The sequence below is a fragment of the Podarcis muralis genome, chromosome 14 (genome assembly GCF_964188315.1).
Source record: "Podarcis muralis chromosome 14, rPodMur119.hap1.1, whole genome shotgun sequence".
Classification (NCBI taxonomy): Eukaryota; Metazoa; Chordata; class Lepidosauria; order Squamata; family Lacertidae; genus Podarcis; species Podarcis muralis.
This window is the reverse complement of record NC_135668.1, coordinates 19,674,851-19,691,239: the sequence shown is the minus strand read 5'-3', so window position 1 is coordinate 19,691,239 and position 16,389 is coordinate 19,674,851. Positions and strand designations below refer to the sequence as shown.

The window sequence follows — 16,389 nt, the reverse complement described above, 5'->3', positions numbered from 1 at the left end:
GACTCAAGAAAATCACCATTTTATAGTTCAAATTGGAAATAAATAGTTAATGGATGGACAAAAGTAAAAAGATTAACATACCCCTTGCATCCCCTCCCCCCAAAAAGCCCTGCATAAATCACTTAATGTGTCAACACGAATAGAAGTTGTAAATATTGCAGCTGTTGTATAAGGGATTATGATGATAACTGGAACGTAATTGAAATCAATAAAGGTTTTGGAATGCAGAAACAAAATCATCAATTCTTGCACGCGGATTTGGGCCACCTTATCTAAATTATATAATTTGGTTCCATGATTGACATTGGTAATTGTATTATAAATTGGTATTGTTATAATGAGGCTATTATTGGATTATAATTGAAAATAAAGATTATTATATAAAAAAATAAATCCCATCATTTTGCACTCAGGGTGACGCCTGCTTCAACATCCCAAACAACGAAAGAGCCTTGTTCACCTCTTGAATGCATTTTCTTTTATTCTTTATGAATGGTAATCAAAGTTCTGACATGCCAACCACATGTTTTTGGTTGCACCTTGAAGCCTTATTTTACAGAGATTTGTGGTTCCTTAAATACTGTTTTAGAGCCAAAAAACAGCAAAGGGGGGGGGGTGATACCACAAAAAATACTTTTATGTTTTAAAAAAGCAACTGGAAAGTGCTTGTTTTTATTGCATCGCATTTGCTTATGAAATAAAGCAACTGTCTTTCCAGTGACATATTAAACAAAGCAAATCCAGCAGCAGTATGATTTCAAAATGAGAAAGCAACAATATAGCAGCAGCAGAGATGAAAATCATTGGTGCTTCCAAATAGGGACTTAATACTGCAAATGGGTCATTCAGATATATTTGATGTTGCAAGCAGGTCATTTTAATGTGTCCCCCCCCCCCCCAAGTTTCCAGTCTAGAGGATCTAGTACAACCAAAGGGGGACAAAAATAAATCAGAACATTTGTAGCATTAGAAGTTACGGGATTTCAGTGGGAAGTTCTGGAATATACACTAATTGGAAATGAAGCTGTGTGATTGCCCCCAAACTTTTGCGGATGCAAATGGTATTAACAGCAGGATCATATATGGCTGCCCCAATAGCAAAACAGAAAAATGTGACCCATGGAGTCAGGATTTTGAAAATGCACTAATATGTGGCCTGCAGCTCAAGATCCTAGAAATGCCAAAGTGGAAAAAAAAATTGCACAATAACTTGAACTGTGGGGTCAGGATTCTGAACAATGCAGAAAAAATGGTCCATCATTAAAGATTCTGAAAAACACATAAAACTGTGACTAACAAATTGGGTTTAAAAAAATATGCAAAAAAGGGTCAAGATTCAGAGTGGTACAGATTGTGAATACAAGATGGTCTGTTGGAATTGCATGCAGATGAGAAGAAACAGCACCACAAGAGAAACAAATTTGCTGTATTGCTAACAGCCTGCAAATAAATACTTGGTGGTGATAATGGGCAATAATTAACAGTAGCAGAACTGTAAGCAAGTTTCCATTGCACAAGGAGTTCTGGCAAGCCAGTCTAAAGAACCCATTGCACAAGGAGTTCTGGCAAGCCAGTCTAAAGAACCAGAATCAATTATGGGATTCTCACAAGTGGAGAGGACAGGCCGAGCTCAGATAGGTTTATGAACAATTTTACTTAACTAATTGATTTTGTGCTTGGGAATTGTGGAAAACAAGTGACTGGGTCAGTTACTGCAAAGCCCATTCCTAATCACCCGCTGAAGACGCATTTGCTTTCACAGGTCTTTGTAAAGGCAGGGATAGGTAACCTTTATTCAGCCTGACGGTCACATTGTCCGATGTCCCCTTCTAGGGTCCGCATGCTAGGGTTGAGGCGATCATAAATGGGGCAACAGATGTGACTCCTACCTTTGTACATTCGATTACATTCCAGCCACACAAAAGCCAGAAGTTTCTGCACACCCCTCTCTCCAGTTGCTTTGAGACGACCTGTTTCATGAACATACATCTTGATTTGCTTGTGGGGAGATTAGTCAACATCGTGTCAAACAAATGTCATCTCACACTTTCTAGTTCACAACGCCATCTCTTTTCTTATCGCCCAAAGTCCTGTCTGTGCCGGGAAGTTGGCTTGTTTCGTAAGAGCTGTGCATTAGTTTGAATTGTGCAGCCCAAGTTTGCTGGGATGCGATTAAATCTCACCTGAAAATAATGATGGTATAGGAGTGCCCTCCATCCTGATGAGCGTGTGCTTCCAAATTGAATTCAAAATAAAGGCTACTGCAGCTATTTCAATCCATCCTTTTTCGATATAGTTTTCTGTATTGCTATGAGCAATTTTGCAAAGGCAATAGGTAACATTTTGTTAATAAGAAAGTAACACCATAAGCTTGTAGCTTCTGGGGCAGGTGCTATTCTGGATGCGAGTGGCGCTGTGGTCTAAACCACTGAGCCTCTTGGACTTGCCAATCAAAAGGTCGGCAATTCGAATCCCAGCGACAGGGTGAGCTCCTGTTGCTCTGTCCCTGCTCCTGCCAACCTAGCAGTTCGAAAGCATACCGATGCAAGTAGATAAATAGGTACCGCTTCAGCAGGAAGGTAAATGGTGTTTCTGTCATGGTGTCCTGTTGCGCCAGAAATAGTATAGTCATGCTGGCCACATGACCAGGAAAGCTGTCTGTGGACACACACTGGCTCCTTCAGCCTGAAAGCAAGATGAGCGCTGCAACTCCATAGTCACCTTTGACTGGACTCAACCATCCAGTGGTCATTTACCTTTACTTTTTTACCTATTCTGGAACATGCCATGCTTAAAGTGGCCTGCGACATGTTGTCGAAAAAGAGGACAAAAGAGGGCATAATTTGCAAATATTATAATTATAATTTATTATATTTATAATTATAATTATAAATTTGCATAGCCTAATTTATATGTTGAGATGCAGATTTAGAAATAATTACTGTCATTTAAACAGAAATACAACTGATTATAAGGTAAAGGTAAAGGTACCCCTGCCCGTACGGGCCAGTCTTGCCAGACTCTAGGATTGTGCGCCCATCTCACTTAAGAGGCCAGGGGCCAGCGCTGTCCGGAGACACTTCCAGGTCACGTGGCCAGCGTGACAAAGCTGCATCTGGCAAGCCAGCACAGCACACGGAAACACCGTTTACCTTCCCGCTAGTAAGCGGTCCCTATTTATCTACTTGCACCCGGGGGTGCTTTCGAACTGCTAGGTTGGCAGGCGCTGGGACCGAGCAACGGGAGTGCACCCCGCCGCGGGGATTCGAACCGCCGACCTTTCGCGCGGCAAGCCCTAGGCGCTGAGGCTTTTACCCACAGCGCCACCCGTGTCCCACAACTGATTATACCAGAGTGCAAAACAAGAGTGTGCCCAGGTGACCAGTCTACTGTTAGGTGCTGTTAACTGTTGATAGGCAACTTCAAGTCGCCTGCTCTCCCTTCTTAAGATTCATTGGGTGGTGTCCAGTGCTAGTTCTACTCAGAACACCATGGTTAGGTTCATTCATTTCAATAGGTCCACTCTGAGTAGAACTTAGCTGGACACACAACCCTAATTTTTTTTAAACCTCAAGAGGTTGGCAAACTTTCCCCACTATGGAGCACGTGAAAACGGTTGAAGACCCCGGAGGACCACTTTACAATTTTCCTGCCTGTTGCAACAACTGTAATTCACTGTGCTAGATGCTGTGCGATTTTTGATTGAAATGTTATTGGTTCTCTTCTTCCTTGTATTGCAGTATGATTTGAATTCTGTAGAATTCATATTGTAAATGTTCTTCACAGGGGGTCACCTGAATGAAGTTTGTGAACCTCTGCTTGGAAACCCCTGGAACAGACAGCTCTTCAAACAGAAAACACCTTCAAACAGAGGCCTTCATTTGCACTTTGTTTTTGTTTTTTATAATTTTTATTGGGTTTTTAATAATTTTATACATATAAAACATAACCATTTCAAACATTAAAATACAAGGTTCTTTTGAACCTTCGAACCCCCTTCCCTCCCTCCGTGGGTTCCATGTTTAGGTTTAAAATTGCTGCATCTTTTACCATTATCCATCTATTTTATTATCATAATTACCATAAGTAATTCCACATTACAAGTATCATTACATCCCTGCCAAAGGTTTTAACCGTTTACAGTGGCCTTTTAAATAAATTGCAAATTTACTCCAGTCTTTAGAAAATACTTGATCTTCCTGGTGTCGGATCTTCCCCTTCAGTTTTGCCATCTCCGCATACTCCCACCAGTTTCATCTGCCATTCTTCTTTTGTTGGTATTTCTCCTTCCTTCCATCTCTGGGCTAGTAGCATTCATAAAAAGTCTTTTATCCTCTCTTGGTATGTCTTCACCTATTATTCCTAACAAAAAGGCTTCTGGGTTTTTTTTTAAACAAATGTATTTTTAAACATTTTCCTTAGTTCATTATATATCATTTCCCAGAAAGCCTTTACCCATGTACATGTCCACCACATATGGTAAAAAGTACCCTCCTTCTCTTTACATTTCCAACACAATTTTGAACTTGTTTTGCACATTTTTACTCAATTTTACTCAGTGTTAGATACCAATCATATGCACTTTGAAGATATGATGGGGTTCATCTTATCCCATATTGGGCTTTGTGTATAATAAATGGAAAATACTGGAGGTGAAATCTATATAGAAAGAATGAGCCCCACCTGGATTCTCCCACTACTCCAATGCAGGGGGGGGGGGTCAATCTCACCACTAGTTCCTCTTGACAATTTTATTGTCAATAAAATTAGCCTGCTACATTGCTGTCACGGTCTGTTTTTTAATAGCTGGGGATCTGTTCACCTAGCAGCTCCCCTGAGCGAAACCCCTCCCGTTCATTAGGAATGGTATGATCCATGCAAATCACTCCTCCAGCTGCAATGAGAAAGGGAGTCATTCTCTTTCTGACTGAACAGAGAGAGGAAAGCAGCAAAGAGACAAGTCTGTGGTTGACAGATTGGGTGAGAACAGATCCACCAATGGTCCTCCGAATCCCTCTGCGTAGAAGTGCCAGCTTCACCCCAGACCACCAGTCTGGGGTGGAGGCACCCACTCCTTCACCACTGAAAGTGGAAGCCAATGTGGTGGTCCTTGGAGCAGACAGCGTGGGAAAATCAGGTGAGTTCTGTCACTGGGAGAAAGTAAACGAAAGGTGAACCAAACGATGGAAACCTGGAAACTTGATGCTGCAAGACACCCCCTCAAAGACAGAAACCCTAGATTTTGGGGACTTCTCAACTCGATCTGCATGCAAAACTTAAATTTAACGTGTGGAGAGTTCTCTTTTGCCTTTCAGAAAAGGTAGCTAGGGTGGAACACAACTCAGCAATGTTTTGTGAGTTCGATATTTACAGTACACAAGAAAAGTTGCATGATCCACTACGCCCCAGTTGTATGAGCCAATTGCTAACCTCTCATCAGATTTGCTAAATGATGTGAAGTGCAGAGGGAAGATTGCAGTATTTCACAGCTCACTGAAATGTCCTCTTTTTAAAAATTATTTTTTGTTTCTTGACTCTTTCGCAGTACTGTACATATTTCCAGTGGACTTCTGTGCATGTTTGCTCGGAAGTAGATCCTGCTGATTTCAATGGGACTTACTCTCAAGTAGACGTACAAATGATTGCAGCCTTACTTTAAAGAAACTCTAATCTGAAGCATAATGATTGCATCCATACATGAAATATATTCTATAATTTGTCAATAGCTGCATCTTCTTTTTGAGAGTTTTTGCATACTAACTTGGATGTTAATTGAGGCATTGCTAGCAAATGGCCTGTAGGCGAACAAAGTGACCAACTTGTTGTAGCTAAGTAGGCTTGAGTCTGGTTGATGCCTGGATGGGTGACTGTGTGGGAACAATATTTATATCGCCTTGGGTTCTATGGTGGAAGAAAGGTGGAGCAGAAATGCAAGAAATAAAGAAAAAATAACAGCCCAGCCATATGCTCCCCAAGTGTTATGGAACTCGGTATGAAGGAAATTCCACAAAAATTCAATTGAACTTAGAAATAAGGCTTCTATCCTGAATACAATGATTAGGAAGCAAGCTCCACAGAATGTAGTGAGCTGGTATGCATGTAAATCAAACCATGGTTTAGTCTAAATGCACAAGTGTGAAGGTTCCCAGAAAGAAGATTGTGTGTGCTCCTTGCCCTCCATCTCCTCCTGCTGCATTTATGTGAGCAAAGCCATAATTTGGCTTACTGTATCATTTGAGCCCCAATTCTAGATTTGTCTCCTCCAAACAAACCATCAGCTGCAAACGAATGAACAAACCTTAGCTATAAATGGCTTGTCTAGAATGAGACAAACCACAAGCTCGGGTTCAAATGGAATGCTAAACCAAACCATGGCTTAGGCCCACGTCGTATGGTGGCAACAATACCAGAAGAGGAGTTCAGCAGGTTGCAATTCTCCTCGTGTGTTCATTCTAAGCCATGGTTTGGCACAGCATTACATGCAAACCAGCTCAGTGGAAGTAAAAATGATTGGGATTGTGCTATAATTATAGATGTTTATAGGGGCAGCGACCTACAACTGTGCAAACATCTTTAATTGGAAATGGCCATTAGCACATGGTTATAAACCATGTGCAAAATTATGCTTTTGGCTCTGTAAAACTTAAGATTTTCTCCTCGGGGGGGAGGGGGGAATAGCTGTCAGATCAGCTACAAATCCAGCAAACTTAATTTTGATAACTTTCATATTTGCAGGTTTGAGTTTGTGTCTGGGGTGGTGTGGTTTTGTTTTGTTTTTCTGAGAATAGAACAAAGGTCTCTCCCCCCCCCCCCCATCTCAATATCTGTCCTACATAACAGTTACAACTCCCACTCTTTTTCACAGCTTTGACAGTGCGCTTTCTCACTAGAAGGTTCATCGGGGAATATGGAGACATGGGTGAGTGTCATAATTGCATCATTGCACGGACAGATTTGTGCCTGTTAATTTCATGTCACCCTTGGGGGGCTGGATGGTTGAAAAAACAAGGAGAAAATCCCAATTGCAAAAATGGATGCTGTGCAAAGGGCTGGGTTGTTTCCTTCTGCCGTGAAATGTGGAGCAGGAAGGGATGGGTAGATCAGAATACCATCCAGTGAGGGGATTCTAGGAAAAAACAGTGGCAGCATATGGGATTCTCAGGCAGCTGCCAGAGTCTGTCTCTGCGCTGATGGCTGCTTCTCCAAACCTGAAACCAGCCCTGGGATCTCCGTGCTGTAGTGGATCTGCTTTGCATGCAGAAAGTGCCAGATTCAATCTCCTGACATCTCTAGGTAGGGCTTGGACACCCAAGTCCAGGGGTCAGCAACCTTTTTCAGCTGTGGGCCGGTCCACCGTCCCTCGGACCATGTGGTGGGCCAGACTATATTTTGAAAAAAAATAGTGAATGAATTCCTGTGCCCCACAAATAACCCAGAGATGCTTTTTTAAATAAAAGGACACATTCCACTCATGTAAAAACACCAGGCAGGCTCCACAAATAACCCAGAGATGCATTTTAAATAAAAGGACACATTCTACTCATGTAAAAACACACTGATTTCTGGACCGTCTGCGGGCCGGATTTAGAAGACGATTGGGCCGGATCTGGCCCACGGGCCTTAGGTTGCCTACCCGTGCCCTAGTCTGCCAGTCAGTGTGGGCAGTACTGAGCTAGGTGGGCCAATAAGGGAACTTTCTATGACCTCATTTTAACATCACATGGTGGCTCCAACATAGCACTACTCCTGGACCAGGACCTAGAGGCTGCTTTCCCCGGGGCCTTCTCAGTCCTCCAGCTGGTCGAGATTCTTAGCCTGCTGCTCAGCTGCCACAAGGAGGCCACTTATAACTAACACTGCATAGTAGCTGCTTCCACACAGTGCGCCATTTTGTGCGTACAATCAAACCTTGGTTGTTGAACGTAATCCGTTCCAGAAGCCCATTCAGCTTCCAAAATGTTCAACAACCGAGGCACGGCTTCCAATTGGCTGCAAGAGCTTCCTGCACTCAAGCAGAAGCCGTGTCAGATGTTCGGCTTCCGAAAAACGTTAGAAAAGCGGAACACCTACTTCCGGGTTTTTGTCGTTTGGGAGCAGAAACGTTCCAAAATGGAGGTGTTTGGGAACTGAGGTTTGGCTGTATAAAGTGGCCACTAAGGAGGAAGGAGAAATCTTGATTCATGGAATTGTTGAGTTAGAAGGTACCCTGAGGATTATCTCGCCCAACCGCCTGCAGTGCAGGAGTATGCCGCTGTCCCATACAGGGATCGAAACTGTATAAAACTTTTCAGTTCTCGTTTCTTGCTTTATGAGGCTGCCAGTTGCTAACACCTGGAAAGGAATGCCAGGTTCAAAAGGGAGTGGCAGGGGAGCAGACACAGAGAGGGGAAGCGAGAGAACAGAGCTATCGGGAGTGGCTTTTTGGCAAACCTGAACTGTATGCTTTTTTCCCCACCCAGAGTCTATCTACACCCACACTTTGGCAGCAGAAGGCAGAGAGATCCTCTTCCACATCTGGGATTTCCCTTGCTCGCAGGTGAGGGGGTTATCCTACACTATCACCGATCAGAAGGTTGGCATTTCAAATCCCTGTGACGGGGTCAGCTCCCGTTGCTCTGTCCCAGCTCCTGCGAACCTAGCTGTTCGAAAGCACGCCAGTGCAAGACAGATGCCGCTGTGGCGGGAAGTTAAACGGTGTTTCCATATGCTCCGGTTTCTGTCACGGTGTTCCGTTGCACCAGAAGCAGTTTAGTCCTGCTGGCCACATGACCCGGAAAGCTGTCTGTGGACAAACACCAGCTCCCTCGACCTGAAAGCGAAATGAGTGCTGCAATCCCATAGTCACCTTTGACTGGACTTAACCATCCACACTATCACCTTCATTCGACTTCCAGTACTTATACTCCATCTATGAACAGCAATACAAAGGGTTGACAAGAGATTCATGGGCAGTGCCATGATTGGGGGGGGGGGGATATTTTTTAAATAAGAAAGTAAACTATTTAAAACAAATGCAAAGTGAGCAACAGTTAAGAATATACAGTGGTGCCTCGCAAGACGAAAAGAATCCGTTCCGCGATTCTCTTCGTCTAGCGGTTTTTTCGTCTTGCAAAGCAAGCCCATTAGCGGCTAAGCGGATTAGCGCTATTAGCGATTTAGCGGCTATTAAAGGCTTAGTGGCTAAGCTGTTAAAAGGCTATTAACGGCTTAGCGGCTTTGAAAAAGGGGGGGGAAAGCGGGGGAAAAATGGCGAGACTCGCAAGATGTTTTCATCTTGCGAAGCAAGCCCATAGGGAAATTCGTCTTGCGAAGCGCCTCCGAAACGGAAAACCCTTTCATCTAGCGGGTTTTTCGTCTTGTGAGGCAGTCGTCTTGCGGGGCACCACTGTAAATATTCCCAGTTGATCTCAGTTAGTTCCCAAAGGTCTGGCAGACGATCAGTACCTTTAAATCACAAGCTTCGTGCCAAATTCCTCTCTCTCTGTGTGTGTTTAAAACTCCACTTTCTAAGGCCCCATCTGCCCTCTTATATCACTTTAAACAGCCATGGCTTTCCACGAAGAATTCTGGGAACTGTCGTTTGTTAAGGGTGCTGAGAGTTGTTTCCCTTCACGGAGCTACAATTCCCAGAGTGGTTTAACAATCAATCCCTCTTCCCAGGGAGCTGAGGGAATTATTGCTCTACAAGGGGAATAGGAGTCTCCTCTTGACAAGAGTGCAGCAAGTTTAAAAGCCGTGTGTGAGACTGTTGCACAGGATTAGTCTCTTGAGAAGTACTTGACTACCATAACTAAGGGAATTCCGGCCAATGGCATTTGTTTCTTGACTTGAGCTGATATGGGATCTCAACCAAGCTGAGGATGTAGATGATATGATTCTATGGTGCTCCTCTGAAAGACCAGCCTTGTTCATGTTATTTTATTGCATCTCATTTGTCATCTGATTAGATTACATTTTAGTCACATGAGCTTCAGTCAATAAACGGAATAAATCTGCATATGTGAAAAACAATAATTGTGATGAAGAAGATATTCTTATTATTTCTTTCAGATTGGGTTGGGAGGGCTCAATATGTTGCTGCAACTCCCATCATTCCTGACCATTGGCAATCCTGCTTGAGGCTGAGTCCAGCAGCATTGCAGAACTGCAGGTTCTCCAATCCAACTTAGAAGATACCTCTTTCCTTCTCTCTCCCCGCCAAGGGAATGCTTTATATTTGCAGACCAACTGTTTAATAAGGGCATTGTTTTTATCAATAACAAAGAGCAACCAATCAATAGACATGGGAACCCTTACATTTTCCTTCCTTTTCAGGAGCGGACAGATGAGAGCTCTTCTGAGGACAAGCGCATCCAGTGGGCCGATGGCTTTGTCTTGGTCTACAGCATCTGTGACCGAGCCAGCTTTAACAGTGTGCAGCCCAAAATCCAGTTCATCAAGGCAGCCAAGGAAGGACCAGCCCAGGAGAAAGTGCCCATTGTCATTGTGGGCAACAAGCGAGACTTGCACCACCGGCGCACGGTCTCCAGCGAGGAGGGTAGGCTCCTGGCTCTCTCCTTAGACTGTGAGTTCTATGAGGTGTCAGCAGCAGAGGCCTACCACGGGGCCCTCGTGGTCTTCAACAGCCTGGCGGAACGCATCTGCGAGGCCAAACTGGCCGTGAAAAAAGGCACTGGGATTCGCAGCATCGTGAAGAGTGTGTCTGCTGTGTTTGCCCGGAAGAGAACAGACTCCATGTGAGACATGGTGGAAGCTGGTCTGCCAGGGCGAACAGGGCACTGCCCCACCAACCTCAGTCTGCCGTCAGCCAGCTCCCTCCTGCCTGCCTTCTTATGTACGACCCATCAGTACAGGCTCGGACTGTCAGTGGCTGTGCACCACCTACTGTTGGTCTCCTTGCCTTCTGCCCTACCAGTCCCAATGGGCACCCACCACCATTAGTGAGATGGACTGAGAATATGAGAAACACCATGGCATCCAGCCTTCACTGCCTGGAGTAGGGTATCTCATTCTTCTAACCCTGCTCCAGAGGCAGGAGTCTGCAGGGCAATGCGACTCAATAGGCAATAAAGTGATTCCTTGTGGTGTTGAAATACAAGAGGTGCCAGGCTGCCCTTAAGGGGGAATGAACGTTCCCTTCCCCCTAAACTTCCACACAGTAGGAATTGGATCAGGGGCAGCTAGCTTCTTGCCCAAGACCCTTGATTTAAGCTGGGGTGTGTGTGTCTGCATTTCAATCTCCTATATTGATGCACGAGAGCTGCTATAAAACCTTGGTTTTTGCACAGGGCCATATTTCTAGACCAACCTTTCTCAACCTTGGATTCCTAGATGTTGTTGGACTACAACTCCTATCATTCCTAGCCAGCATGGCCAGTGTTCAGGGATGTTGGGGGAGGTAGTTCAAGAGCCCCTGAGAACCCAAGGTTGAAAAAAAGGCTGTTTTGGACCGATGGCTGAAAGAGACAATGGTTGCATCCACACCATATTTTAAATTCACATTTAAAGCGTGCTCTCGCCCTGCAAAGAATACTGGGAACTGTAGTTTGTTAGGGGTATTGGGAATTGTAGCTTTATGAGAGGGGGCAACGGCAGCTCCCATGATTATTTGGGTGGGGGCCATAAACATGCTTTAAATGTGTGGATGCGGCTGTCCAACATCTTCATTTTACACCCCATGGCACAGATGGGATTTGCTTGGGATTGCAAATCTCATTGTCAGCTCTGGAATAGGAATAACACTGTACAGAGCTATCTTACACTGAGTCATCCACCTGGCCCAGTACATCCTAATTTGGCTTGCTGGCAACAACTCTTACAGAGGCTTCCCCAGGTCTGCTACCCAAGAGCCTTTAATTGGAGAGGCCAGGGATTCAGGTGACTTCAGCACGGTCACCTCTGGTGGTCCTTCCTCTGCACAGGTGGCCCCCAACAGACTTATCAGTGCTGCTGCAGGCCCTGGGGCAGGGGTTGGGTGTGCCCCGACATTTTAATTTCCGGTCGTGCCCCTGAGCAACGTTATGGGGCATTGTGGGAATTAAAACCCAGCTGCGGTCTCCAACACTGGTGGGGCTGCTTGGTGATGCTGGACCTGAACAGTAGAATCTGGGACTTTATTCATGCAAAGCATTCCCATCTCTGAAGCTCAGTGGAGGCTGAATGGGGCAAGCTTATATGGTATGATCTTAGCCTCTCCCTGTACACGTTGCTGTCGAGTCCTTGCTTCTCCCGCCTTGGTAACAACCGCTTGGAAGAAGCATACTGTCAGCTGCGTGTTCTGAGCAAAGAGGCAAGAATCTTTGCCAAGTCTTCCTCCAGCCTCCGGTTCTGTCTTGCTTGCTTTCAACTTGACTGCTTTACAGCTGAGCTGCAGCGATGTGAGTAGGTGCCTGGAACTCCATGTCCTAATCAGCCACCCCTCCCTCCCTATCCGTTGGCTGGCAGCAGGCAGCTGCTGTTCTTAAGTGATGTACAGCACACGCCTGTGCAAAGGGAGACATGGCTTCCTTCCAGGGCCTTGTGTGGGTGTGGTAGGTCTTAAATAGCCCGATCCCAGAGAGGAGCTGGAGCTTGCCTTCTGCTGGAAAATTGTGCCCGGGGCCCCTAAGAAGCGATGGAAAGTGCAAGGAATTGGGAGCAGTCGACTCCTCTGGCAGAGAAAGGAGGTTGCAAGGAGATGATCTGCCCTTTCATCCCAGATGCACAGGTTGGGTCGGGCAGTGGCTGTTAAGTGCAGAGGGAGACACACTTGATATGCGCTGTTAAAAGCAATCCTTTGCATGCAAAGGAAACCAGTTCCCAGTTAGCAGCCTAGCGGAGAGAAGTTACAAGGTCTACCTGGAGTTGATTTCTTTGGAATGAGATCGTGGCATACATGGTGCTGAACTTCAGCTCCCATCAGCTTCATGGCCGGTCTTCAAGAATTGCAGCTTTTGTCCAGCAATACCGGGGGGGGGGGGGCAGGATTCTCCATTTCTGTTCTAGTGTTGCAGCCTACAACTGAAAATGAGTCTTGGATCTGAACCCTTCACACTGCCGTTTCTACAAAGCATAGCCACTTCCTGAATATATGTGTGTAATTTCAAGTCACTACCATGTGCTCTTTCTACGGTGAGCTGAGGAGGCTGAGTGTGTAAATAAGATGGATGTGGCTGTTTCTAGACTCATTTCTGTGCTGGTACTTTGCTTTTGTGCACAAGGGAGTAGAATAAAGACAAATGCACCTCTTGTTCAGGCAGTTTGGGGGTCATCTTTTGTTCTCAACAGGGTGAGGGAAAGGGAACATTCCTGGAGCCAGGTGACAAGGGGCAGGACAGCTGTCATACTGCCCAGAAAATGGGCAGAGAACAAGATGTTTATTTGTTTACTTGGATTTCTGTTTTTGTCCACGCTAGAAGGAATACGCTGTAGGGCAGGGATGGGGAACCCTCTTGGTGTCTCTATCTGGCCCTTGAGATTCTCCCCCCCAAGCCCACACTTGATCACACCCTTCTTGGATGTTTTTGTACTCTGGTACATGCCTGGATGAGGGATGCGGGTGGCGCTGTGGGTTAAACCACAGAGCCTAGGACTTGCCGATCAGAAGGTTGGTGGTTCAAATCCCCACAACGGGGTGCGCTCCCATTGCTCGGTCCCTGCTCCTGCCAACCTAGCAGTTCAAAAGCACGAAGTCCAAATAGATAAATAGGTACCACTCTGGCAGGAAGGTAAACGGCATTCCCATGCGCTGCTCTGGTTCGCCAGAAGCGGCTTAATCATGCTGGCCACATGACCGGAAAGCTGTCTGCGGACAAACGCCAGCTCCATTGGCCAGTAAAGCGAGATGAGCGCGCAACCCCAGAGTCGGTCACGACTGGACCTAATGGTCAGGGGCCCGTTTACCTTTACCTTTACATGCCTGGATGAAAGATAAGAGAGGGTTTTGCATAGTAATCAGCCTCCTACATAATGATAAAATGGTAACACTGACATTTGGTGCTCCTCCCACTTTTGCCTCTGGCCCTGCCCACCACTGGCATGAGGCCCCTGGAAGGTTGCACAGAAGCTAAGGTGGCCCCAGGCTGAAAAAAGCCTCCCTGCTGTAGAATTAAACTACGGGGGGAAGGGAGCAGCAGGGGCTCTTCACCAGCCTGACTCACCTCTGCCTCTTGGCCTCCCTCTTCCCCTGCTTCAGCTTCTGCCTCTGAGTCTGGACTGCTCTCTAGCACGGACTCACCCCCGCTCACTAAGCCCTGTTGCCTCTTCAGCTTCTGACACCAACTCCTCCCACTCCCTCTTCTTCCTCTGACCACTCATCGTCATCCCACCACCCATCCCCAGGCTCTGAGCCTGCTTCCCTTGGGGGTTCCCCAGCTGGTTTCTCCCACCATTCCTCTGCGTCCAAGCAGTCCATCACACTGGCTCATCCATGTCGCACAAGTATACTGTAGTTCATTGGGAGGTATTGCACAACAAACTTTCCCCCAAAAGCTAATTGCAGTAAGGAAAGTGACAGGAAAATGCACTGGAACCTGTGAGATAATGCATGCTTTGACGCAATGGCATCTAACCTCCCCACAATCGAATCAGAGTGAATGTTCGATATGTAGCCAACATTTGATCTTCCTCCGAGTGTACAGTGGTGCCCTGCAAGACGAATGCCTCGCAAGACGAAAAACTTGCTAGACGAAAGGGTTTTCCGTTTTTTGAGTCGTTCCGCAAGACAAATTTCCCTATGGGCTTGCTTCTTGCGAGTTTGTTTCCTTTTTCTTAAAGCCGCTAAGCCGTTAATAGCTGCTAAGCCGCTAAGCCGCTAATAGCCGCTAAGCCACTAATAGCCGTGCTTCGCAAGACGAAAAAACCGCAAGACGAAGAGACTCGCGGAACGGATTGATTTCGTCTTGTGAGGCACCACTGTATCAGGATGAATGCTCAATGACAACTCACCTAGAAGTGCCTCCCGTCTTCAACTCTGTCCCCCTCTCTTGCTGCAGAACTCCCAGAGATATGAGGCCTGCTTCTGCTACTGTGATTCCAGGCAGGAATGTTCCCTGTTTTGCCCTTTTGTTTTCATCAGCACCCGTCGCTTTGCTAAGGTGGCTGTTTATATAGCTTTCCGCTTCTCCCTGGATAAACTGTTCTTTCCAGTCACTGACCACATACTAGGTGAGCCCTGGCTTAGATCAGAGCAAAGAAGACCTGCCAAGCACGTGTACACAAACACAACACATGCTTTGCTGCTGTAACAGTAAGTTTGTGCCAGATGCTGAAGACCCCCTTATTCAGAAATTAAAAATGGTTTTAGATGCAACATCACTTGTAGGCGGTTTCCAAAGCAAAGCAACAATATGCTGAGAGATCAAAACAACCCAAATTATGTGATACATCATTCTGTCAGCCCTTTAAAAGATGGCCCAGAGCTCAAATCAATGTGAGTCAGAAGTAGGGATGGATGAAGCTGTCCATTCCTCTTTTTTTTCTTTTCTTCATTTTTCCACATCATATTCAATCATACCTTGGTTGACGAACGCCTTGCGGCTTGAATGTTTTGACTCCCGAATGCCGCAAACTCGGAAGTGAGTGTTGTGGTTCGAGGACCCCGATCCCCACCAAAGTGGAATGAATACACAAGGACACGTGATATAAGGTTAATGGGCAAGAAAAGGCCACAACTTTATTGATTACAGCAAGTGAAAAGGTATTGGCTTAGGCATTGGATTACGTCAGCTGACTCCACCCCCTCAGAGATGGGTGAGTCTGAAACAAGGGGGGGTTTATTCACCAGTAGGTGGAGCCTGTTGATGCTAATCCAACTATAGGCTCTCCCCTGATGTCACCGAGGGTCGTGCCATGGCCCCCCGCCAAGCAGGCATCGGACAGAATACACGACCGCCAGATTCCTTTAACGGAATACCCAAAAAATTGAAGGCATAGGCGTTGGCCACACCTAGCCCTTCGACACCACGACACATTATTCCAATGACTAACCTACCCACCAATACCACGAAAGTTGTGACGATTGCTATGAGGTAGGCGAAAAAACCAAAAGGCCTAATGCCAAATGGAAAAATTCCTACCAGGCCCCCCGGACAACCAGGGCGACCAACCTAAGGTCCATAGCAAGGCCGAGGAAAACTAAGACCCTGAGCTCAAAGGGAGTGGAGGGTGGGTGAATCGTGACGGGTCGACGAAGAGTGAGGCTGAGGAGGGGCTGGCGCCGCAGTATTAAGGCTGCTGTACACGCCCCTCGGAGGCACCTGGTTGGGTGTCTGCCGATGGGCGTGGGCGCCAGCCAGGTGAGTGGGAGGCAGGGGGCTAACGCCCCCTGCTAGAGGCGGGGCTCGGGCTACCGCCCACAACCACTCCCCTCTCTTCAGGAGGAGAGTCTTTCCGGTTTGCGAACGTTCTTTG

The 16,389-nt window shown here is 46.2% G+C and overlaps 1 protein-coding gene across 1 annotated transcript; it reads left to right on the top strand.

Moving 5' to 3' along the window:
* Nucleotides 1–4,911: 4,911 nt before the first annotated feature.
* On the top strand, nt 4,912–13,237 carry LOC114584694 (ras-related and estrogen-regulated growth inhibitor-like protein). The gene is made up of 4 exons (XM_028706725.2): nt 4,912–5,137; nt 6,866–6,919; nt 8,460–8,536; nt 10,315–13,237. Exons 1-4 carry the CDS (start codon nt 4,999–5,001, stop codon nt 10,738–10,740), a joined length of 696 nt encoding a protein of 231 aa, XP_028562558.2. The 5' UTR covers nt 4,912–4,998; the 3' UTR covers nt 10,741–13,237.
* Nucleotides 13,238–16,389: the final 3,152 nt, after the last annotated feature.